The sequence below is a fragment of the Strongylocentrotus purpuratus genome, unplaced genomic scaffold (genome assembly GCF_000002235.5).
Source record: "Strongylocentrotus purpuratus isolate Spur 01 unplaced genomic scaffold, Spur_5.0 spur5_scaffold_14, whole genome shotgun sequence".
NCBI lineage: Eukaryota > Metazoa > Echinodermata > Echinoidea > Camarodonta > Strongylocentrotidae > Strongylocentrotus > Strongylocentrotus purpuratus.
The window spans coordinates 14,324,343-14,352,132 of NW_022145599.1; the positions used below are offsets into that span (position 1 = coordinate 14,324,343).

Sequence of the window (27,790 nt, forward strand, 5' to 3'; positions counted from 1 at the left end):
CTAAACGATAATGAGTATTAAGAAATGTATGATAACTGTCATTCTAGTGCTACTGTTTGTTTGTTTGAAGATGACATTATAAAGTGCACTGCATAGCAAAAGACCTGTCAGTCAAACACCATGCTAAAGCAATACTACATAAAGCCTAGCAGTCTCAGTGTCAGGGCCATGTAGCAACAAGTTCATTTTCAAAATTATGCCACAATTAACACCCTATAGGGGCCTTGTAGCTGCCATACAGCAACAACAAAAATCTTGCATTTCATGATCTTGTAAAAAATTGGCCCTATCTGCCACATCACGCCATGTAATGTCAAGACCAGAATAAGGCCATGTACAGCCATGTAAAACCATGTGGAATCACGTACGCCCTGTCGTAGAGGACAGGGCTGACTGTACCAGGTAAAATTTTGAACATTTCAATGATTTTTGCTCTACATTGTAGTGAGCCCCATGTAGGCCCAATAACTGCCATTCAGGTGCCTTGATTGATGTACTATAGCAGCTTCCCATCCCATATCTCATAATTGGATGAAGTGGCTCTTACGGCAATAGGCTTCATGTGAGATTGAGTATGTGCGTGTAGCATTAGAGCAGGTTTCCCCTGTCAGTAGGCCTACTTGATTAATTTCATCTGTTATCAGATGAATAGCTCCATAGTTACAGATTCCCAAAGGTGACTTTATGGACGTTCTGCGGTAATATTCATGAGCACCTTAGTTGTGCAGGGCTAGCTGGCTATATGCATTCACCATGCACAATGCCTGGTATTGTGGATAGTAAATACAAGATCGGCTGGCCCTACACAGCTAAGGTGAGCATGAACAGTGCTGTGGAATGTCCTTCAGTGTAGCCCTCACAATTACAATTGTAGTTTACCCTGATTAAAACATACAAATATATATACACTGTAAGGCAATGACGATATCACACAAATTTCAAGTAACATGAGATGAACTTCAAAAATTATCAAATCGTTCTATTCACGCTACTCATGATCACACAATCCTTTAATACATGTAGTAACCTTGATCGATTGGAAAAGAAAGGAACAATTCACATTAACTACTGTTAGCACTGCTGACAGAGATACTGTATTTATAAAAAGTACAGATCTTTATTCAAACGATACCTAAGAACTATACCTATGAAGCTATGTACTAACTATGTATGCCTTCTAAAACATGATCTACAGTTACGAACGCCAGGCAAAAGATGGCCCATATTATGATCAGAACAAGCCAGATTCTGTGCCTAAATGGAGACATGTGCTGGTGAAGGATCCACCGTTTGCCCATCATCCTCTCAGTCTTTTTCCTGCCACAGTACACCAGGAAGACGGGTATGAGGTACTGGATCGTGGCCCCGGCGTACGACCCCGTGATCCCGACCAGCATCGTGACGTTCGTCGTGACAAACGCAACGACTATGGGCGGCACCAGCACCAGGGTCGGGAACAAGAGCCGCCTGATCGTCCAATGGTAGAGCTTGTTCTCGTGCAGGAAGAGCGCCATCAGGTTGTTGCGTAGCGTGATGCCGATGATGGGGAAGTTGGTGCTGAGCGTGAAGACGGGGAACAGCGCGACAAAGTACTGGAGCGGGATGACGGGCAGGACGGCGCTCTTGAAGAAGTTGAGCGTGTAGATGTCTTGGATCTTGTCGCTCTCGAACGTGAAGATGGCCGTGACGGAGAGGAAGAGGTAGAAGAGGAGGATGAGGATGTAGTCTCCGAACAGGAAAGCGGTGATGCGCTTCTTGGGGTTGACGGGCGTGATGAGGGAGGGTAAGGAGTGGTGGCACATGAAGGCGTACACGCAGACCCCAAAGAAGTTGGGGATGCTCTCGAAGGGTCCCGTAGCGGCCGGTTTGATCGAGCTCTTTCCTTGGCTGATGTAGACCACAGAGGAGATGATCATTGTGAGGAAGGCTGAAATGATACAGTAGAAGAGAATAGAGTAACCAGATAAAGGATGCATAAAGGATGCAATATCATCATCACAAATTTTTCAATTATACTCAGTTGCACAGTGCCTTCGTCTTGTTCAATGTCAGATTTGAGTTATTCACCTACCATTATATGATGCTACATAAATGCACTTACACAACTCTGTTAATAAATATTTTAATTATCTACCTTTTAATAAAAAAATCTGAAATTCAACTATCATGTTTTCATTATTTTGTATCATTTTTTTAAAAGTTAAGTCACATGGATTGGAGAAGAAGAAGAAGATCTTTTTGTTATATTTATTTACTTTTTCCAGCAGCAATGTGGCTTCTTCAAAAACTACCATTGTTTAGTACTCACTCATTTCTTGGTTTTGACTTCACAAAAAAAAATTAACAGCAAAATAAAAAATTATCTGGATTTATATAGCACATTACCCGGGTCATCGGATTGATTAACGCACAATGTGCACCATCTCCACTCCCTGGGGAGTATTCCTACCATATGGTCACCATGAGGGCATATGGCAATTACTAACACAAGGGCTTTCTTCATCCTCCCAGGTCCCCATTACTCTCCTGGGTATGGAGTGGCAATGAACATTAATGCCTTGCCAAAAGACATTGGTGCCATGTCGGGGATCGAACCCACAACCTCTGAATTTCAAGTCAAGTGCTTAAACCACTCGACTGTGACACTTCTACTGTAATGAGAAATGTTCTTACCTAACCATCTCATGATGGTAGTGAAGATCTGAAGATACTTGGTTTTCTGGACGTTGAAATAGACAAATACTCCAAGGGCAAGTGCAAATATCGACTGAAAAAAGAAATGAAGAAAAAAAATGGTTAGAAATATCGTCACAAATCATTTGCTTCTTGAAATAGACAAATATTCTGAGGGATATTGCACATATTGACTGAAGAGATGAAAGAAATGAAAGAAATGAAAGAAATAAAGGGGAAAATGGTTAGAAATACAGTCACAAATCATTTGCCTTTTGGAATAGTTGAAATAGAAAAATATTTCCTAGGGATATTGCAAATATTGACTGAAGAGATGAAAGAATTGGAAGGAAAAAATGGTTAGAAATACCATCACAAATCATTTGCCTTTTGGAAGAGTTGAAATAGAAAAATATTTCCTAGGGATATTGCAAGTATTGACTAAAGAGATGAAATAAATGAAGGTAAAAATTGTTAGAAATACTGTCACAAATCATTTGCTTCTTGAACAACTACCTGTACTCCCAAGACCACCTGGGAAACCAATGTTTCAAATTTGTAACACATCAAGTTTATCTTGCGTTTAGATTACCTGGTATGACTTAATGTTTCCCCAACTTCATTTGTTTTTCTTTCACTGTACATCAATTAATTTTCTTGGAAATAGAAAGCTTTCTAATTCATCCACACGAGCTTGTTTGGGAAGAATGCATTAACATGTCGATCTAACTATGGCTCTTACTCCTTGTAATGTTTAGTAAATTGTTTAGGTTAAAGGATGAAGTTTTGATAAGAAAATAGTTTTTTACCAGATATATTCTGTATGCATTCATTCTGGATATATCAGCACCAGGCCAACACCGCTCATTGTCACTAAGATTGTGGGCATCACTGTCATACGTGCTGAAAATAAACAAAGTTATTAAGACAATGGATTAAATACCAATGTAGAATAATTCACTGCAGTTGAACCTTCATCATAAGTTGTATGGATCTACACGTAGGCTATTAGAATTATGCGTGAAATCTTGATTGTCTTACTTCTTCAGAACATTCTAGCGATAATTGGTGAATATATCTCTCTTAAAAGTACAAATTGCTTCATCCAACCAAAAGCAAACAAAAAATGATCCAATGGTACCTCATTGTGCCAGATCTTTGCAGAACACTTCAACACTTTTAGTAGTTATGACAAACCAAACCTCATGAAATCTTGATTTTGTTTTCAGTAACAACTTTCATTCCTGTTTCCATTAACCTCTGTGAATCATCGTTCATATAATTAAATTGTATCAATGCACCAATGACCACACTATCACATTCATCTCATTTGTGCATGACCATATTACTACGGTTTGAACTTCGAAAACAGTCAGATTTTTTTTTTTAAGTGCCCTCCACCTTGGAAAACTGCCTCTACTGAGTGAACTCTTTAAAGAAACAGGCTGGAACCCATTGGAAATACACTTTACATCGAAAATGACATCATCTCCAAAAGATTAAAACACAATGTGAAATATGTTACGGAACAATCTAAAATGAGGTTGACTTGTCAAACCAGCAAATTTTAGGTTGAAGTATCTCTCTGAATAAAGGAGCCATTTAAGGATTGCTTTCCGAAATGTATTCTATATTTGAAAATCATGACACTCTTTCTATGGAATAAAAGGCATTTGAGTTTTTAAAAAGTACCCACTTTATAAAATCCAGTACTAACTATTCACATATACAGGTATGCCTTGCAGGAGAAAGAATATTATTCATTAGGTAGAAAAGTATTTATTAAAATACATAACAATAATACCATCTTAAAGTAAATTTGTTATGGACAATATGCGTTACCATGTGATGTCTCTGAGCGACTTGGGAACGGCTACGGCATAGATGGCCAGGTCTCCGTACAGGTACACTATGAGACATATGTAGAACAGGATTTGACCAACTGAGGATTCAAGCATGATAGAAAGTATTTATTCATTCATTTGTTCATTTTATTTCCAATTCTTGTGAAAAATACATTCAACAATACATATACATATAAACAAATATATAAACAATACAAAGAATATGGAGGAGCCAGCAGAGGCCATTGGCCTTTCAAAGGCTGGGCTCCAATGGCCGCAGATAATTATACAAAGTAAAGAGAAAAGAAAGAGTGGGTAGTAAATAAACAAGTGTGTACAGGCTAATAAACATAAGATAGAAATCCCCTCATTAGATGATGTTTGTATTTTCGTTTGAAAATAGATTGGGAAAATGTAAAAGAGAGAAAGTGAGAGGGGAGAGAGAGAGAGAGAGATAGAGAGATAAAGAGAAAGAGAGAGATAAGAGAAAGAGAGAGAATGAAAAGAGAAATAAAGGGAGAGAGAGAAGAAAAGAGAGATAGAGAGGGAGAAAGAGAGAAAGAGATAGAAACACAGTGAGAGAGAGAGAGAGAGGGAAAAAAGAGAGAAATCATCACCGATTGAAAGCTGTCGTCCAATTTCAACAACAATACCATGCCAGAAGGCATACATACTTTTCATTAAATTTTCAAAAAATACATGTATTTATCGTGACTTTTAATTAAAGTTTATAATCTCTAGCATCTTTGTGACAGTCAAATTGAATTTTGTATGAAAATAAATCACCCATTGAAAGCTGTCGTACAATTTCAACAACAACAACAGCATGCCAGAAGGCATACATGCTTTTCATACAAAAATTCCCACAATACACATATTTATCATGACTTTTAATTAAAGTTTACAATCCCCAGTATCTTTGTGACAGTAAAATTGAATTTTGTATGGAAAAAAAAAGACAATGACAACCAAAAAAATAAAGTCCCTGACTTGAGCAGAGACTTATCTCATGTACAAAACACTTTCTTACAAATTTTTCAGTAAATATGAAAGGATTTTTTAAAAAATACATGTACTTTAACAAGCAACTGAAATGCTTGATTGAAAGCAATATATGAATTGAACATAAATCCTTGCAATTCTTCTCTCACAATTTGTCCTACTATCAAAACCAGGTTGTTCATTCTGATAGCCAAATTAACGGAAACTATTAAATCTGCGCTGCAATGAATACTGTCTGATATTGATAAATCTAATTTGAAAATCACAGGCAAAAAAACTGATGTGACACAATCTAAAGGATTGTGCATCTAGATTAAATGCACAACAAAAGGCCTCCCTTTCCTATGACCTTTTGAACATCAATGAAGCCTTTTGAAGTGAATGTCTCAAGGATTTTTTTTTCAAGCTGGAAGCGACGAATATTTCAAAGAACTTGAATTTGTACTTCATGTAAAAAAAACTACACTATGGTTTCCCTGCATTTGGAGTAAATTCCTACAGAAAAGTTAAATGTCAAGTTTGAAATAAAACTTGGTATTTTAATTTTGAAAGTTCAACGACAATCATTGTTGGTGAACTTTGTAAAAAACTGAGGGTGGTACACCCACCAGTTAAATTCATATGCAATCAACTAATATTAGATATGGACAGAAAAAATATTTCCCATTTTTCCTCATTTTTCTGTAAATGTGAGTTAATCAAGCAAGAAGTCATAATAGCAAAATTCTTTACGAAGACTTGAGGGGAAAAAAATTGTAAAATATAAATTGCCATTCAAGCATTTCATGTCAAGAAATAAATAAATAAAAGAAGAAAAAAACACCAAATATATCAAAAAAGAAATGATAATAGCAAAAATTCTTTACAAAGACTTTAAAAAAAAAAAATTGTAAAATATAAGTTGCCAATCAAGCATTTCATGTCAAGAAATAGACAGTTGAAAGAAGAAAAAAACGACCAAGTACAGTTTTAAATTATCCGAACAGAAAACTAGGGCAATAAAATTGCCATTTTTTACAGGTGTTCAAATGTTGATACTATTTGCAAAAATCATATATGCTATAAAAAGCAATAAGACACTCGAATATAACTCTGAAATAGAAAGATACGATATATGATTAAAAAGAATGGTCCCCCTAGACTCCATCTCCTTATTCCCCAGGTTTCCCACTTCAAGAAATATATGATGACAAAGCGTCTGTGTTTGACCTCTTCTTATATCAAGGGCATGACATTTCTAAAAACACTTTCTGCTGCATGAGTGTAGTATCACATCACATTGTCCAAATCTGGATATTCGATCATATTCCATCCTAGCTTCTTGCAAGCAATTTTTTAAAAAAATCCTCAAAGTCACTATTTTCACAAAAAGATGTAGGGGACAGCCACTTCCCCTCCCCCACCCACTCCACAACTGTGCTCTTTTCAGTAAGGTATATAGTTAACAACTGCATTGTTCATACCCTTTGTAAAATTGATGTTCTTTACGTTTTACATAACTCAAGAATGAAAGGAAGACTGGTTGAATTAGGGCCTTTGCTGAATATTAGATGTAAGCAAGCTTAAATACAGTATGTCACATTTTCAAAAAAATTGGGACGATCAATTTTTCACATGCCTTAAAAATTAATAATAATAATAATAGCTAATTCTTATATAGCGCTTTTCAAGACCGAAGGCCCTCTCAAAGCGCTTTACAGATACATATATTATTACCCCGAGCATCAGATTCAGGCTTACCCGCACACAATGCATGCACATTCTCCACTCCCTGGGGAGCATTCCAGCCAGGCGTCATTTTTACAAGCGCACACTTGCTAATCTAAGCACATTAGCTTTCGCATCCTACCGGGTACCCATTTAACACCTGGGTGGAGAGTGGCAAATGTAGATCAATGTCTTGCCAAAGGACATTAGTGCCGCGGTGGGACTTGAACCGCGGACCTTGTGATCCACAGTCCGTTGACATATCCACTCGTCCACGACACCTCTACATGAGCAAAATTACAAAACTTTGGTAAGGGTATGAAGAATGTATGAGCATATTTAACACTTTTTTGACACATAAAATTTTGCTTGTACCTCCTTTTTTCTTCTTGTGAATAATACATTTTCAAAAAATCGGGATGATCAATTTTTTTACATGCCTTAAAAATTACAAAACTTGGTAAGGGTATGAAGAATGGATGAGCATATTTAACACTTTTTTGACACATAAAATTTTGCTTGTACCTGCAAAATCCTTTTCTTCTTGTTAATAATACATTGTACAAGAGCATCACCTATGCACCCATCCCCTACACCCCCCCCCCCCTCTTCTCCTACTTCACCCACCCCTCCTCTGCAGAGGAGAAGCTTGCCACGGACATCAGAATGTCATTACTCACTTTTATTGAAGAACATTGAAGCCATCTGCCCCATATCCACCAGTTCTGTGATCTCAAAATAATCGGCATGCTTCTTCGCTGCTCTCACTACAACAAAATCAAGATATACAAAAAAAGGATCAGCCAATTTCCAAACACTATGGCACAAATTCACAAAGGAAGTTTGTCGACAAAAACCTAGGTTTGTTGTCAAACCTCCTTTGTGAATTCGGGCCTAAATGGCTTAAACTCATTTATTTTAGATGAAAAATCATTTCATTTTTGAAGAAATAATTACCGGTATTGCAATTAATCACTAATTATCATAATTTGTCTCCCGGAACTGTAATTAAAATCTGAATTTTTCTTCTGCATGAATGGATCTCTTGTCAGCCTTGTTAGTAATTATATTCCATCGTTCTTTCTTGGTGATTTTTGTACATACCGGTAAATGAGCAAACAGCATGGTTGTACATTCAATTAAATTGCAAAGCATTATCAAATATTCAAAATAAGTATTACTCAATATTTAAAATATTCATTACCACAAGTTTGTTAAAATCCCTCAAAGTCCACTTCATTCATCATTTCTCTGCAATAACTTTTCCTACATGTACATGTATACTGCCACCCATTTTCTGCACCTCCCATCAACATTTCTTTTTATGATTTAATTTGTATATTTAGAGAGAGGTGGTCACTCTTTAAAGCCCGTCTGTACTAGTTAGGCCAAGAGGGATTAGACCACCCTGCTAGTGACTGACAGGTGGTTATCTCATCAAATCAGCTCTCAATTAACATAAGAAAAAGTGGATCATGGGGGGACCAACGGGCACCACTTAGGCATTGTTTTCTATATAGAGGGAGCAAGTAGCTATAAATAGTGCAGTGGGGCTTTAAAAAGACAGTTCTGATTGTAACTAACCTGATGAGTAATTGATTGTGTTTCCACTGAGTAATTTTTCCTTCTCATCGTTCTCTGTGTCAGGTATGTATGGATCGCTGCTGCTAGAAGAGCTTGTTGAACTCGTCTCATCAAGCTGGAAAGCGTACGTAGAACAAAGAAAATACTTAATTACAGAATAATTACATTCAAATGCTACAATCATCATCAATGCCAAACTAATGATTTTTCTTTTCAATACAAAAACATACATATTGTCTGTTGAAAGCCAGAAGGGTGTTAACTCTGTGTTAAAGGATATGCGATAACCATGGCTCATCACTAACTTTTTTTTAAGGTTCTTGTAAATATGTGATTATCATGATTTGTTTTAATAAAATATACAAAGACGAAAAGAAAAGAAAAAAAATCTTTTTGGAAGGAAGTCAGGATCATACTCTTTATAGGCCGTATTTAAAGTATTTAAAAAATTTCACTACTTTGGGGGTCTCTACTACAATTTTAGGCGCCCATGTGTCCCGGGAACTTGTCGATGTCGAGCCCTGGGTTTTAAAATGCCCTTCTGGCTCCAAACAGCTGATACAATGAACTTGTATCTAGAGTTGCTTGGAAGTCCAATCATCTCACTATACCTGTACAGTTTCACATACCTTTTTCACCGTAGTTAGAGCACTTCACATTAAACATGTTTTATCATTATTTTCAAAATGAATGTGATTATAATTCACTACGTTGATTACCAATTAACTGATGTGTACATAGATTTAAGTAATTGTACAAGTTCCGTCCTGAAAGCAAATTTAAAAGGCATGCATTAGTTTATAAAAATCAAAGACTTTACATGCTCTTTGCTGTGTTTTGCTTTTTTTTCGAATCAATTACTACTTTGAATTTTCATTCATGCATAATTATGTAGAGAAGAACCTAGGTATGAAACGGCCATTAACAGTGTTTTGTTAAATCCAGATTGACACTGATTTGCTCCTTGAACTAACCAATTTCACCCCTGACTGTATTTTGTATGGCTATACATGTATGTGTACCACACAGTAATTAATAAAGTTAATTACATAGACATTATTTACAATTAGGTTAAATCACATTGAATGTTAATATACATGTATATACAAAACTATACATTTGAACATAATATTTTTTTTTTGGTACAGCACATTTTATGCAATATTCTGAAATATACTCTGGACACATGCAAAAATGAATGCCCCATATACCTTTCATGAATCGATTTCTCAAATCTTTGTCATTGTAAAGTTGTACTGCTAATCTGTGAATCAAATTTGTCCTTGTTTTAGGTCATGGTTTCATAGTCAACTGATAACAAACACAATCTGGGTAGGAAGTTGACTTCCAACAAAAAAGGTTAGATATTTAGCCCTTTGTGCAGAGATAAATATGCATTTGGTGACTACATTTAATTTTCTTGTAATCATGTTCTTTATATACACATACAGGGTGTATATATGTTTGTAGTGATTCTATTTCAATAAATCTCAGATATTGCCCTCCCGTTATTCTTTTCCCGTTATTCTCTCAAAATGGCTATGTAGTTCAACTCAAAAGCTATGGAATCAGAGCAATTTTGAAGTACCTTTGTTGTAATAGCTGGAAGCTCTGAACTAGCCCCCGGAGGCGATTTTGAGTCTGATTTTCGGAGTGATGTCGTTGTTGATGAAGGAGGTGATGATGATGATGATCGCACTTCTATCGACCCATCCTGTTTTTAAAACAATCTTGTTTCCTTACTCTTGTTTTGATTGTCTTAGCTGGCATGATGCCAGAGGGCAACCTCGTTACACCAGGGCGTTGATCAGATGGTTTATTAGTTATTCGATTAGGAATGAAAAGATGGGTCCAGTCAGCTTGGACGAAGCATCATTGATGAACCGGAAAAGTGACTGTCTGATTAGTTTGTTAATTATAATAATAATAATAATAATAGTGGGTTCTTGTATAGCGCTCATGTCTGTCAGACTTGACACTCCTAGCGCTCCTGATTATTACCCTGGCTGTAGCACGGCTACCATTACGGCTCTCTGGCATTTCAAGGAATTAATTCCCGCCAAGTACCCATTTACATCACCTGGGTTGAGTGTGGCAAATGTAGATCAATGTCTTGCCAAAGGACACTAGTGCCGCGGCGGGACTCGAACCGCGGACCTCGTGATCGACAGTCCGGTGACATATCCACTCGACCACGACACCTCTACAATTGATTGAATGAAAGATTGAGTGACTGATGACTTGACTAAATATCTGACTTACTGATTGATCTGCTTATTCTGTTTTGATATATTGGTGACCAATACAATTAAATGATTGTGTAAGAGACTTTTTGATGATTTCTTGATCAAATGACAGAATCGTTCTTGATTGGCAGGATAATTGATTAATTCATCAATTTGACAAATGTTTATTTGTTTGACTGCTTGATTGATTCAATAATTTTCCATTTAAATCATTTCTATTGGATGGTTGTTTTAATAATTGATTGATCAATTGAATTCTAATTAATTGATTAGATTATTATTCAGCATATCGCTTGGTTCATGAATTGGTAAAGAAATTGACTGATTGATTGATGTAAATGGATGTCTTGATTCAATAGGGTAATTCATTTCAATAACTGCAATAATAACTGACTGGTTCTTTGATTTATATGGTTGAGTTGTTGATTGGTATATTGAATGACTGATCAATTGTATTGCATATTAGTTTTCTTCATGAGTAAGCTAAGTCTATTAATTAATGCTGATTGTTGAACTATTGGAAAACTGATTATTTGATTAACTGATTATTTGATTAATTGATTATTTGATTATTTAATTAATTTGTGGTACATGTTAGTTTCTTTTAAATTTTCCAAGTCTTTGCTTGTTTTTCAATGTTAGTGCCAGACTTACCCTATCAAAGGAGCCATTATAGAAGCTATGCATATATGACAGTTATTGAATTCGATTTTTAGATCTCAAGTTGATTTTGATATTGAGCACTGTATGACTAATAATGATAATAATAACTGTTACCAGCGCACAGTGCATTGAAAGAAGTAATCTTACCAGGTACCCATTTACCTCACCTGGGTTGAGTGTAGCAGAAGCATATTAATACCTTGCCAAAGGACAGTAGTGGTGCAGCGGGGACTCAAAACCATACCTTGTGGTTCACAGTCCAGAGACTCACCCACTAGAGCACAACACTTCTACAACACCTCTTTTAGGCTCATTCATAAATCTTTTCTTTCCGAATCCCGATTCAAGAAAATATTCAGGTAACCATTGTATGTGTACAGCTAAAAGTGACACTATCTTGGATTTTATATAGTTCGTTTGATTTTTTTTTTAAAGCATGAAATTTAACTGTTTATAGTCATTATGATATAATATTTTATGCATAGGATTTATAAATGTAAAATGCAATGCCCAGATTTGATTAAAGACATGTTGATTTTCTCCAATAGCATAATAGATTAGTTTATGTAAAGAATAATAGCATAATAGATTAGTTTATGTAAATAATAATAGCATAATAGATTAGTTTATGTAAAGAATAATAGCATAATAGATAAGTTTATGTAAAGAATAATAGCATGTGACTGAAATATAATTCTTTCAGAAAAATATAATTATCCATTACATGAAAATTGTGATATCAAGTGTTAAAGGTAATACAAAGTTTTGGTATGGGGTCATGAATTTGGTTCAAATGAACATATTGGAAGCATATACGATCCTACAATATTCAGAGATCGTTGTCGCGGTCGAAATCGACTCTCAAGTTTTGAAATTGTAAATAATAAACGCTTTATGTTGAATAGCTCCCTCTCAAGGTCAAGATATCAATTAAGCTATAAAACAATGTTTATTGACTAAAATCGACCGATAAGCTATTCTCGTTCAAAAATTATATACCACAACTACATACTCTGAGATTTTCATGGTCGCAGCTACCATTGTACGGCCGTAGGAGCTATTTGAAATTTATCTAAATTTACCGGGAGCACCGGTAAATCTTTATATTCAATTTTTCTCGAAAGCAGAAGTGTTTTAGGGGCTAAAATTTCTGGTGATTTTAATACATCCACAGGGGCATCCAAACATATCCAAATTGTAAAGAATCACTATCCACCCATTTTTCAAAATTTCCCAAAACTTTGTAATACCTTTAAGGTATTGCAATACCGGTAAACTAAACCAGGCACTAAAAGAGCATAGTAAAGCAATTGGCCCATGCAGCAACAAAAAAGCAAAACTTAAGAAAGATAATGAAGAGCATGCACAAAAATCAAATTTCCCTGGATCATAGATGAAACTCTGAAACAAAATCAGCAAACAATGTCATTGGAAAAAGTAACATAAAAAATTGGCATTCTTTTTAATAATGTGATCACAGTTAAAACAACAAAATTGTGAAAATGAACATCATAATTAGTTCTGCTTTTGCTTCTTTTCACTAGGTTTTAATAGCTTGAATTCTTTGCAAATATCAACAAGGCTTACGTACATTGTACACCATGGAACTGATGTGAGAAAAGATTATTTAAAAAATGAAGAGAAGTACACACTATACAACTCTTGTCATTTACATGTACATGTATGCTTACAGTGTTAAAGAAAATGTTCTTCTTCATTTTGTTTACCTCTTCTTCATATTTTCTTTCGTCAAGATGTTAAACAAATACAATTTGACCTTATATACCCGCATTCCATGCTGAAAAGCAGTCTCAAAGAGTACAGTATAAGTCAAACTTTGATCTACATTTAGTTTTAAATAAGTACGAAGAGTAAAGATTTGGTATTGCTTTTTTTTTATTTTACATGCAACAGGATCCATGATGTCTGCACCAAGTGACCCACTTTTTAAAAATTAAAACTTTTAAGTTTAAAACTCATAAAAAAAGCAAAACCATGACATGTGTCACCACTATAATTTGGAGTGGACTTTAAAAAGATTATTATTATTATTATTAAATAAGAGATGGAACCATTCTTCCTCTATATCTTTTTTTGAAATTTTGCTGTAAAGTTATTCATCTTTCTTTTTCTTTATTATTGCTCCATTCTATTTCCTCCCCCCTTTCTCACTCTACAATGTAGTTTTTCTTCTTTTTCTTCTCCTTTTCATTCTTCTCCTGCTTCTGCTTATTATCAAAAGCTTTCCTGTATGCTACATTTTATGAGTGGGTCTGCACTATTATCTCTAGATGCCATATCTCTTATCCGTCCTTCCCAAAAGGCGCATCTTCATCATCTCGAGATTGCCAAATAGCCCGCTATTTCTGATTTGGGAAATAATCCTGAAGTTACAAATCGCGTCTTCATCAGCTCGAGATTCAACCTCGAAACTTGAAACTCGACCTTGAGAAATCAGCTTGAGATATTTTGCACAGCATTGGCGCATAGTGCAAGTCTTCGTTCTGGTGAAGACGCACAGGACAAATAGCTGGATATTTTGCCAAATAGTGACATATTTTGCAAACTATCTCAAGATATCTTGGGATGACAATCCGACCAAATATCCTGTTAATTGCTACTTCGGTCTGAGGAAGACGCAAATTAGCTGGATAGTTTGCGATCGGGATAGTTAAAATAGCGAGCTATTTGGCAAACTAGAGCTGATGAAGACATGGCTAAAGTGAACTGCCTCTTTAATAGCAAGTGCTTAAAAATGTGACTTCCACATTGCAAATCATTAATCACCCCCTAATCACTACATCTAATGGCTTGATCTAACAAAAATGTGCATAGTACGTCCCTATTCTCACAAAGTGATGCGTGACGATTTTCCTCACTACCATCACTTTGTGAAAATAGGGACGAGTAGTCTAGTGGTTTGCCTTGTGAATGGTGATCTGACATTTGCTCCACGGACAATTGCTATGGGCTTCATTTCACCAAAGATAAAGGATTAAGGTTAGAGTTAGGTTTATGATCAGGATTAGAGTTAGGTTTAGGATTAGGATTAGGGTTATAGTTGGGTTTAGGATTAAGATTAGAGTTAGGTTTAGGATTAGAATTAGGTTAAGGATTACGGTTAGAGTTAGGTTAAGAAATAGGGTTAGAGTTAGGGCTAGAATTAGGGTTAGAGTTAGGTTTAGAATTAGGGTTAAGGATAGGTACAGTGTTTGGCCTAGGTTGACATATGGAATTTGGTTAGGGTTGGGAATTGTCCGCAGAGCAACTGTTGCCGTAGCATGTGCCGTACAATCCCTAAAAAAAAACATTTTCAGTGACATCAAGATATAGTACTACATGAACAATAAAAAGAAAAGGAATTAAAATTTAAAGAAGTAGACCCTTTTCCCCTGAATATAATTGTATAAGTTATGGATTCCCTTGAAGTATCTAGTGCCCATGTTAAAGCATGCATCTTGGATTAGACCAGAAACTTACCTTAGATAAACGAGGGATATAGTCCTTTTGAGTCGGAAAACAAGTTCAAATATTTATTAGAAGCTATACAGAGTACATTTAGAAATGAGGAATATATTCCTTTTGAGTCAAAAACAAGTTTTAATATTTTAATAGAAGCTATACAGAGTTTATTAAAAAAGGAGGAATACTTTCCTTTTGAGTCGAAAACAAGTTTAAATATTTATTAGAAGCTATACAGGGTACATTTAGAAGCTCACTAATTACCGAGTCTGCATCATTATCATTCAATGTTGGCAAGTTTAGCTTTTTTCTTTGTATTTGAGGAGAAATACATTGGGATTTAGGGCTTATGACTTAAAACCTGTTTATGCAATTTAGCATTTCTATTCATACATACATGTATGTATAATCTCTCGTGTATTCTGTAAGTCAACCATAAGGTATACTGACCTACATGTCCAGTTGAATAAGCAAATTCTGTTTCTGGATATCTTTTAGTTTTGTTCGAATTTTTGTTATCGTTTTTTGCTATCTAAGGCCAAATAACAAAAACAACTTGTTTCTCATCCGGACTTTAACAAAAAAGGAGGAGGCAGGGCATTACTATTTTGCAATTTCTTGCTTATGGCTGCCATGCTAATGGCCAAGCCTATCTATTCACAGATATTGAGCTATGTGAGTTTACTGATCAATGCACTGTATGACTAAACAAATCATTGGAATCACTTTAGAAGCCATTTAAACAAAATGTACATCACAGGCTTTTATTGGCTTTTGTGTGGCTTTTGTGTGGCTTTTTTTCCCAAAAGAGGCGGACGGGGACGAGAAACACTTTTGTTATTTGGTCTAATGACCACATAAAACACCACCATTATCAACAACAATGTACACTCCTACGTTGTATTATTACTACTACATGTACTTCTACTACTACTACTACTAAGACTACGAGTACTACTACTACAACCACCACCCCCCCCCCCCCACTACTACTACTACGAAATGTGCTATCATAATCATCCCTACTACAACTAATACTTACACTGCTTATAACTCTACTACTTCTATTTTGACTATTCTTATCTAATATTCTATACTTGAATTTGTAATTGGCATGGAAATATGGGATAGTTGATAAACTACCTCAAAACCGTGTTGCAGGGGAGTTCAAATTGCTTACACTGCTTATAACTCTACTACTTCTATTTTGACTATTCTTATTTTGAATTCTATACTTGAATTTGTAATTGGCATGGAAATATGGGATAGTTGAAAAACTACCTCAAAACTGTGTTGCAGGGGAGTTCAAATTGGGTTCTATTAAAACAAATATTAGAAAATAGGTCCAAGGTCTTAACGCTCATCAGAACCGACAAAAGTAGGGGGCCTCGCAATGAGAGACCTAGCTCCCATCCCCTTTGCACAGGGAACATAGGATTTATTGGAACAGGAGGGCAATATAGGGGTGCTGCTCCCAAGTCCCTTCCAGGGGCAGGTATCCCATTCATACAAATTTAGGTTTTCTTCACATTAAAATAATTTCTACAAATGTTAAGCCAGAATCCACACCAACATTCACATTTTGGTATGAAATCATATCTACACTTCATGATATATCAGAATATGAAATAAAAATGTGTTTAACCAACATCTTTGTTTGACATTGAACAATTTTTAAAATCAGTTTTCGACAGTTTTCGACAGTTTTCAAGATTTTTGAGCGGGCGTGCATTCAATTGTTAATTTTGCCATGTTTACATTGCGGATTGGCTGGTGGATATTGAAGGCTCACCCCTTGTAAACTTTAGATCTCCCTTTCCTGAAGGTGATGCCTACAAGTCTTGGTAGAATCCAGCCATGGGTTCAAGAAGAAGAAGAAGAAGAAAATGTGCAATTACTGCCAATGAGGAACTTTGAGGGGGCTACCCCCAGTCCCCCCTTTTGGGAAGTTGGGGTTACGTACCCTATTTCAACCACTTAAGATCTCCCTTGCCTAAGGATGATTCCTATTAAGTTTGGTTAAAATGACTTCTGAGAGGAACTTGAAAATGTCAAAAGATTACGGAAAACAGACAAAAACAGCTCACTTGAACCTTTGGCTAAAAAGTAAAATTCTACAAGTTAGTGGACTGACCTCTCGTTTCTTATCCTTCCTGCGGTACTTGATGATCCCGTTAGCTGCGGCCATGGCCTCGATCACAAATGTAGCGGTGATGTAGCTGTAAAATATCAACAACAAAAACAAATTGTAAATGAAGGACATCAAGATCTTTTGCAATGCATACATCTATACTTAGATTTCTATGTATGTAGATATGTAGATATGTAGATTTCTAAACATGTACACTGTATGTAGATTTCTAAACATGTACACTGTATGTCGATTTCGATATGTATATGCAAGGGGAATAGAAGGCTATACTCCTGTTTGGTAGGCTAGATTCCTTATAGGAGTGACACCCAACAGACCTGTTTCAGCCCAAGGATTGAGTGGCTACGTACAGCCCATCATTTGTGGAGGTGTCGTGGTCTAGTGATTCATTCACTTGACTCTCAATCCAAGGGTTGAGGGTTCAAATCCCAGCCTGGCATTAATTTCCTTTGGCAAGACATCAATCCACATTTGCTACTCGATCTCCATTCCGGTGTGAATGGATACCTGGCAATAGTTGGGGTAATAATAACTGCAGGGCCCACTGAAATAATTATTATCTAGAACTTTAAGATAACGGTATACATTTATCAATTTCAAAAATGCAAATTGAATATACAGTATAAAGATTAAAGGGTAATAAACCATATGACACCAACTACCGGTACAGGTTTCTTGTTTCAAAGTTTCTTGGTTCATTACTAGTGTCGGGACCTTTTAACCATGTTGGAAAGATTATATCCCTACTAGCATACACATTATCACAAACTGATTATGATTGAACAAACCAGCAAACAGCAAAAACAAGATGAGTAACAATATGAATACATGTATATATTAAGCATATCTTTTGTCATATTTGATAAAGTATGATGTGCGAGAAAAAATATCTCTCCAGCAGTTTAAAGGTAAAGACCAGTTATGGTCATGCGATTGCATTGTGAAAGAAACGTTGTGGAATCGATCAGAAAAGGTTGATCATCTAGCATCTAGCATCTGCAAGGTTCTGGAATCATCAAAATGATAAGAAATTTGGCCCATTCTTCGTAAAGTTACAAGCACTAAACACAGAAAGATGTATATGGGACTACCCTATATCTCTCACAGACCATGAGAGAAACAAATTTACCAAATATATGAATTAGTAGGCGGTTTCCCGGCAAATTTGTTATCATCATGTATTTAATAGTCCAAACATATTCTTTCACATGATTGGTAATGAGAGCTTCCATTTCATTTTTTGAAATTGGGGCGTTTCCAATACTGGTCTTTACCTTTAAGTACATACTGTACATGTGTATAATAGATTATGTTACATTCTTTATCTCGATCACCATCATATACAGTTCAGCGACTGCACATAAACAATTACCTAGCTCTAAGGGACAGACACCATTATATAATGTGTAGATACTGTTAACAATGTCTACTGTGTGAGCCTTTCTTCTCCCTATCAATGTTTAACAGGTTATCACTTTGATAGCAGTTGTCAAATCAAACAGATTCACAAGTCAGGGTTTATGTGTTTGGTTTCAGTATCATTGTTTTGTCTTCTTCCCATCCTGAATCATAGTCATCTCAATAGGGTTCATGTAAGTCATTAAAAACCACATATTTAATGCATAAGATATTAACCTAATGTCCCGAAACTCATCTTTGACTAGAAGAAGCAGTACTGGTTAGGGCCACTGGCTTTTATGTGTATCGTAAGTATGAGTATTGTATTAAGTGCCTTTGTCTGTGCCCTTAAAGATGAAGTTGAGTTCTGGTCATGCGATTGCATTGTGAAAGAAACGGTGTGGAATCGACCAGAAAAGGTTGATCATCTAAGACATCTAGCATATAAAAATTTGTGTGTATTGCAAGGTTCTGGAATCATCAAAATGACAAGAAATTTGGCCAAGTCTTGGTAAAGGTACAAACACTGTACCGGTACACAGAAAGATGTATATGGGACTTCACAAACACGTGGCGTAAAAATCCTACCCTGGATTTTTACGATGTTACATGACATATTTAGAATATGAAGGCATTTGAAGAGCCATGCTTTTCAGGGAACATGTCTTATCTGATGTTCTTCCACACATTTGCATAATAAGAATGATAACGCTCACAAATTATTTTTCACCTCTTCCCAGAACTCAACCTTCTCTTTAAGTTACTTTACGTATATTACACAAGCTGATCATGACAAAACTTCAATTTTCAATCTCCTGCTAGCCAAAAAAAAAAAAATCTTTTCCTTTCCTTGATTGATTGTATATTGTATAAAACACTGATGAATATTTATACATCCACAACAACTAGGAAAGAAAAGAGATCTCGATATAAGCATGAACCTTTGTATTAGGTTCATGATATAAGGATGGCAGATCTAAATTAACATGTAGATCGAAATGGCATTTTTCATCATAGATCCAGCTTAACTTGGACAATATACATGTACAGAGGATTTAAATATTCATGAAATCAACTACTCAACTTGCATCGATCCTACAATCTACTTTGTACAACCCATGTTCTGTATAATATGGTAGGCTTCCCTCTAATCTAGGCTTGGCACTTCCAATTTGAAACTAATCCTGGTTATATAAGTAATATGAATAAATTTTATAGGGCATGTAACGATAATTCAAGAGAAATGAAAGAACTCTAGGCAACCAAGCGAAGTATCAACCTACTTCAAAGTATGAGTTTAATCAATATATTGTTGAATACGGGTACATTTAAACCAACTGAAACCCAATGAAACTGTGTATGAAAAGTATACTAGTGAAGTTTTCTCTCATTTGCTTTGACTTATCTATCTATTGTTGAATACATTCAACCAATCAAAACCCATTGAAAGTTTAATACTGTGAATGTATTAAGAAAATGAATCTCAACATAGGATTTTGATAAATATATTAAATCTGGTATTGCCTTGCAATGCCCCTACCCCAGCACAAACCTAACCAACAACATCAATACTAAATTACAAACCTAAGAATTATCAGAAAGGAAATTGTAACCTCCAACACATGTTTCAAATCGCTGAGATTTTTTCAGAAAGTAAGAAGTTATCATCTCCCTCAAAGATTAACCCGGGCATAACATTCAACCTCTCTCAGCTTGGTGCCTGTTGGGCAAACATTCCAACTCATGTTCCCCTCATTTGACAGTCTTTATTTTCCATCCTAAATCAATAAAGGTGCATCAGGAGCGCAGACTCTATTTCCAAGTCATATATGCAAAGCTCCCATTGATATGTACATGCATACCAGAAGACCTAAGAGAATACTTTCTTGTAGATAATAATACTAATTATAATAATAATAACGAAAAAATAATAAATAACAATAATAACAACAACAAAAGAAAAAATGATAATAGTAATAATAAAGTAATAGTCACATTTGAATAGCTCTAAATCTTCTTAAGCGCTTTAAATTGTAATTATTATCATTAGTCTATAAATAATAATAACAATAATAATAATGATTCCAAAAATAATAACAACAACGTCATGATGCGATCGCAGGTATTGTTGACATGTTGTGTTTACCCATTACCTCAAATTTATGCATATCAAATGTCATTCAGAAATGTGAACAAAATATGGCCAATATTAGAAATTAACAAAATGTGGCCGAGATGACGTCACGCATCAGTAATAAAAAAAAATCTCTTTGTTAGGCACAATAACCATACATATGCCACGTACATGCCATGAAAGTTTCACGGTCATTCACCATGCCATTCATGTATCCACGAAACAAAATCCATAACGAATGAATAGCAGGAAAAAAAGAAAAAAAAATGTTTGGAAAAAATCAATAGGTGCTCTAGCTGCCATGCTTCGTGGCAGATCACCTAATAATAATAGCAATACGGTATTCACATTTGCATAGCTCTTAATGCTCTCAAGCGCTTTACATTGTAATTATTATCATTAGATGTCTATTGTCTAGCTTGTAAAGTCCCACGTTAAAAGGAAGGAAGAGGACTGATAAAGAGAGAAGAAAATGATGATAATCCTGATTTATGAGATACAGTACATGCATGTACAAGTTAAAAACTAAACTCTGCACACCCCTTGTAAATTTGATGTTTGTTGTGTCTTCCGTAACTAAAGAATAAAAAATGGACTCTTTGAACTAGGGCCTTTCAGAGGTAAGCTTTAGTATGTCACATCCTCATCAAGAAATATAAATCGGGACAAATCAACTTTTCACATACTTCAAAAATTTAAAAACTTGGTAAGAATAATTTAGTTGTACCGGTAAACTGTATGTAATATGTTAATCCTAAGATGATAAAACACTGTCTGTAAAACAGACAAACAGTATGAGAGAAGCAATTGAAAGTAAATAGGAACGCCAAACAATACTCTCCTATTTCAAATTCAAATATCAAGAAGTAATACTATCTCCTAGACCATGAGATTTAGGCCACATGTCTGCGTAATCCAATAACATTATTACAAATGTTTGTGATTGGAAGGAAGATAGTAAAGATACATCATGTAGTCAGTACTTTTTAACTCATATAACAACACACTCCATCTTTTAAATTAAAAACAGAACCCATGTAGCACATATAAAGTCTGCAAAACGTTTTTGAACTAAATCTTTGGGATAGATGTCTCTTACTATTAAAACAAAAAATGAAATTCTTCTCTTTCTTGGTTTTATCTGATACATATGATCCACATATGGGTTCAAAGTTCAAACTACACATATGGTATGACAATGACACTAATATCATCTTCTCAGAGGCTGAAGCTAAATCCATTTTCTCATATCAATAAACTAGACCCCGTTCTCACTCACTTTGAAAGTGGTCTTAGTTAGACCGCTCCAGAGGAACGGGTCTTGAGGAACTGTTTGCGAGCGTTCACACTCCGAGCAGTTTTTTATGGCTCAAACCGCTCCACGAGTCAAAGTGGTCTTGTTGCTATGGCAGCTCAGGTCAGCAGGTCAATTTTTTCGCGCCCGGAATACAAACCGTATACATGTTTCGAACGGAACGTCACTAGCTCACTTCCGGTCAAAGTACGCTTCCGTTCACATTGCACGTTAGAGCGGTCCAAACCGCTCTTAATAAGACCCATTCCTCAAGACCACCTCCCGAGGTGGTCTTCTGGAGCGGTCCAGAAGTCCACTTCCTGGACCACTTTGACCGTTCTCACTCACTTAAGAACTGCTCCTGAGGAACGGGTCTTAGTTAGACCGCTCCAACAAAGTGAATGAGAACGGGGTCCTAGTTAATGCCCTTCTGGCTCTAAACTGATGTTTTATACAACAGGTTTGAGGTACATAAAAATGTCACTTGAGCTACCAGTAACTTTTGTGATAGATGTCTATTACCTAACAAAAATAATCTTGTCTTTCTTGATTTTAATCGTCACAATGTGCCCAACAAATGGTTCTGTGGTATGACAATAACAAAATACTATTTGCTCTGAGCCAGAAGGTTGTAAGTTCATATATGAATCAACCGAGAGTTAATGCTGTTCTGGCTCTACACTGAGGTTGTGTAGAAGTTTCAAGTATACAACAGGTTTGAGCTACCATTAAAATGTAACTTGAGCTTACTCTTTGTGATAGATGTCTAATACAAAAACAAACAAAAATTATTGTCTTTCTTGATCATATGTATTGTATTACAGTGTGCTCCGCAAATAGTTTTATGGTATGACTATAACAAAATACTCTTTGCTCAGAGCCAGAAGGTTTAAGTTCATATCAATCAACTGAGAGTTAATGCTCTTCTGGCTCATAGTAGGTCCATGACATAGCTGACTCAGCTGAGTCAGCTTCAAGAAACATTCATGAAGCTACACTTGGTGAAAGGTGTCAAATCCATGATTTGATGTGATCGGTAAGACAGGTGGTCCTGGAGTCTCCTGGAGAGAGATCAGAATTCCCTAGATACGAAGTATTTAATATGATGTCAAAACAACACAGCTGCCCTCTGACCTTTGACTTCCTGCCCCCTCCCCCCCCCCCCCCAAAAAAAAAAAAAACATTTTGGAGAAAAAAGGAATAGGTACATGTAACTAACATTCTTCTGTTTTCTTCACAAAACTGCTTCTCATGATTAAGTTTTGGATGGTACATAATTACGGTAAGGCTATGTTTTCTTTTCTTTACCGACAATCATCCTACATGTATAATAATAATAATAATAATAATAACAATGGGTTCATGCGCTCATGTCAGTCACATTTGACCCTCCTGGCGCTCCCGATTATTACACTGGCTTTAGCACAGCTGCCATACGGCGCTCTAGCATTTCAAGGAATAAATTCCTACCAGGTACCTATTTACTTCACCTGGGTGGAATGTGGCAAATGTAGATCAATGTCTTGCCAAGTTACTTTTTCTACTATTATTTCCAACATATGGCTCTGATTTCGATTTGTCATTTAGTTTTCTTGCCTTCACCTGAAGTTTCCTGATTTCAAAGTGGTTAAGTTAATGGTGAAAACAAAGTTCAAGGCTTCTCTATGAACTTTTAAAACTTCCTTTTCTTTTCAGACAGCCATGACCTGACCTTCTAGATATTGATTGTATTGTAATGGTATCTGAGGCTTTTTCAACTCCATTTTTCCAATGACCTAAACCAAAAGTACAATATATTGCACACAAGTTTAGCAAAATAGGCAAAGGTATGAGCGCTATACAGTATACAGGGTTGGTGGGTCTTTAACACACAATTCACATAATTAACCCGTTGGCTACTGAATTATCCAATTCCCATAGAATTAACACAGGGACCACCAGGTTCCAGTAAGCAATGGGTTAAAACAAACACATTTTTGTCAACCCAATGAAGATGCATTTTAATAGTTGATACCCCTAATAAAACAACCCAAGCACAAAGAGTTTTTTATCAAATTATTCTTCATTTAACTACATAGTACCTACATGTTACTCAAACTTCTTGAATCAATCATCAACTTGTTCATAATTATGTTGACAGTGCAAATATATTTTGATGATTTGGGCAAAACATTAACTACAGTATATATTTGCATATCTTCCATTAAAAGTAGGTCTCTGGGTGACTCGTATAATACAAGGGGGGGTGTTTCACAAAGACTAAGATCGACTTTAAGTTGGACTTAACTATAACAGGCCATTCATGCCACTGGTTGCTCTCACTATTGATCTCTCATTTATGACTTTTACATAATATTTTTTCCTTCAATAATGAATTATCAAAAAATGTAAATTCTGTAGATCCTGTGACCATGATTTATACGTCCCTTCAGAGGCCAATGCAAGTAAATGGTAAGAGCAAACACTGGCATGAACGGCCTGCCATAGTTAAGTCCAACTTAAAGTCAATCTTAGTCTTTGTGAAACACCCCCCAGGAGCAGCAAATAGGGGTATGCTCCAGAAGTACGAAACTGTAAATACAGTAAATATAGCCTAAACAACTTTTGGATATGCAGTTCTAAATGTATCCTAAAGCAAAAGGTCACTGAAATCAAATGAATTTTCTCCTCAATTTCTGATGACCACAAACTATTACACCAGCCTAGACTAGGAACAGAATTCCTATTGCAAACCTACACTGATTTTCCTTATATTAAAAAAACTAAACATAAACAATTGTTTTCAACATTTCTAGGGATGTCATTTTAATGCAAACTATTACAAGAAAAGTTAATCAAACGATTTAACTCCTTTCCTGATCATGGAGAAATTCTAAATAGTACCATAAACACTAACACACAGCTGTAAAAACAAAAGGCAATTTAGTTTTCAAGGTATTTTATCCCTTTACAATACATGCATTATTAAAGATTTTAGTACTTTTGATGATTACATAAATTCTGTACAGTGTAGCTCTACCAGAGCTCAGATCAGATCAGATCAAATATAAAGAAAAAATGATACACTCATAGTATAAGCAGGGTTTTACTTTTAAGCAGGGTTTTGGGCAGCGTACAATATCCATAAAAATAAACTATACGATAGTAACGCAATAGTGCACCTCGAGTGCACTACAAAAGTTAGTGCAATAGAGGTGCACTAGGTGCACTTTATGGGCCGAGATAAAGTGCACCTCTACTGCACTAACTTTTGTAGTGCACTAGAGGTGCACTATTGCATTACAATCGTATAGTTTATTTTGATGGATATTGTACATATGTACAATGTATAGCACCATTGGTGCTCTACCAAGCATGAGGATTTTCAGGAAAAATAATGCCAAGGGCGAAGTAGAAGGCATTGAGAGAAAGAGCATTATAAATGGCAATGACTTTGAACAATACTATTGAGTTCTGCTAAAGTTAATACCTCAAAGCATATGGACAATGGATGTACAAAACTGTTTGAATCCTCACAAATCACCCCTGGGAGTGTTTTACAAAGACTTAGATCGACTTTAAGTTGAACTTAACTAGTGCTGTAACATCACGGATATCTCCAATTCCGTTTAACCGCCAGTCAAAACTGGACGGTTTTCGTTTAAATGATTTTAATTTTTTTTTTTTTTTTTTTTGACCGACTCTGGCAGCAAGCCAGGTCCGTGTGAAAAAGCGGGAAGGACTTTCATTTAACTGCGAGGTGCATTTGAAGGCGCCGATTTGTGCTTGTGAACTTGTCACAAATAATAGTAACAATGTCGTTTTTAGAAGAATGTGTAAGATCATTAATGTAAATTAAAAACAGTAGAGGACCTAGGATAGAACCTTGTGGTACGCCGTGTGTAAAAGTTGGATGAATTATTATTATAAACTACACCCTGTACATATTGAGATCTATTACAAAGATATATTTCATTTTTATGAAGTGCCTTTTCATAAGATACAAATGGCATAAACCAGAAATACTTGCGAACAAACACAAAGAGAACATTATCATACATGTACAACGCTTACATCGATTTTAAACAAAGAGAAATATTGAAACAAAGAGAAATATCGAAAGAAAGTAAAAAAGATATATTTTCAGACATTTCTTGAAAGGCTGAAAGCTGTGAGAGTATGGCAATTCTTTAGTACAAGGGTATTAACTGGGTTCCCGGTTTTGGGGGGCAATAACTGAAAAAGCCCTATCACCCATCTGTTAATACCTGCTCAAAGGTTGGTAAATGTATTACTTACATAAATTTAACAACTTTCTGGCCCTCATAATTCAAAATTATAATTCCTACCTGACAAGGGCTAGTACGATGATGATGACTGAGCTGAGTATCCAGCCAGCTTTCCCGAACGCCTTGGGCATAGTCAGCGCCCCTGTGCCCACGATGAGGTTGAAGACGAATATCAAACCAACCTGTGTGCAGAAGAATAAAAATTTGTCTCAGATAACATTACTATCGATTTACACATACATCATTTACATGGTGTATTCATGAAATTTGTCTAGAAATGTGTATCGCTTTTCATCAATTATAACGATTCTTCACTATTTTATTTCTGTTCCACTAGACCTAGGGCCTACTCCAAAATTACAAAGTACATTTCATGTTTGTTTTGTAACCGTAATGTGTTTTTTCTTTCTTCAAGCTTAATCATGATGACAACAATAATAATAATGCAAATAATAATAATAATAATAAAAATATTAATAATGGTATTAATAATTAATGATAATAAAATATAAATATTAATAATAGTCTAGTCTCTAGTCTAGAGTCTAGACCTGATACTGGTGATAGTGATAACAATTATAATAAAATAATAGGACCTAGGCCTAGAGCTAGAATCTAGGTCTAATATAAATGATAATAATAATGTGCTTTTGTCAACAGATCTGATGATAATTGCAACTGCAATTTTGACATACAATTGTTTTTTCTGTTACCATACATACTGACTTGAACCTATTCAGTATCTGAATTTCAGTTACATACATGTATTCACAAACCGAATTTTTTTTTTACTCACGCAATTGTAAACACGTGGGACCGAAGTATAGTTTTGTCGCTATTTATACAACAGCTGCCCGGATTTTCTACAAGTAATATGGACCAACATTCACTACAGAATACTTACCCATGGTGAAAATGATGTCCCTGGTTCTACTAAAGGTCCTGCCATTGCTAATGAATCCTCGAAAAGTCTGTTTAGAAGTGGTGCATTATCCACGTACACAGTCACAACCGTACAGACCGAAATCTAGACGTAGACTGTAGACAAGCCACAGATTTCAGTCAGCTGATCAGGTGATCATTATTTTCCGTATCATCACACTGCCTGTTTGTATAGGTTTAGAAACCATGTACCAGCAAAGATCCTATCACGTGTTTATCAATAGACGGTCTTTGTACATTGTTTAGTCCCTGAATAATGTTCCTGTTTGTTTCCACAAAGATAAGGGAGCAGAGCACATATCACATAGAGGCGAGGATTAATTTGAGCCAGGAAAAAGAGAGAAAATGTTATGTAACAGATGTGTAACGATATGATAACGAAGCCAAGTTTGTATCTCATAATCTTACGGAATTAAATGAT

The 27,790-nt window shown here is 35.6% G+C and overlaps 1 protein-coding gene across 4 annotated transcripts; it reads right to left on the reverse strand.

The window, feature by feature from the left end:
• Positions 1-862: 862 nt before the first annotated feature.
• LOC577710 (transmembrane protein 104) lies at positions 863-27,503 on the reverse strand. 4 transcript variants are annotated; one of them, XM_030984269.1, is made up of 11 exons: positions 27,332-27,503; positions 26,488-26,609; positions 17,316-17,400; positions 15,200-15,223; positions 10,399-10,524; positions 8,811-8,925; positions 7,907-7,993; positions 4,516-4,615; positions 3,483-3,576; positions 2,674-2,767; positions 863-1,927 (listed from the first exon to the last, which is right to left on the reverse strand). In XM_030984269.1, exons 1-11 carry the CDS (start codon positions 27,374-27,376, stop codon positions 1,161-1,163), a joined length of 1,659 nt encoding a protein of 552 aa, XP_030840129.1. In that variant the 5' UTR covers positions 27,377-27,503; the 3' UTR covers positions 863-1,160. The 4 variants fall into 4 exon arrangements, with proteins under 4 accessions (XP_030840129.1, XP_030840130.1, XP_030840131.1 ...); XM_030984270.1 differs by lacking the exon at positions 15,200-15,223; XM_030984271.1 differs by lacking the exon at positions 10,399-10,524 and having other exon boundaries at positions 27,332-27,502.
• Positions 27,504-27,790: the final 287 nt, after the last annotated feature.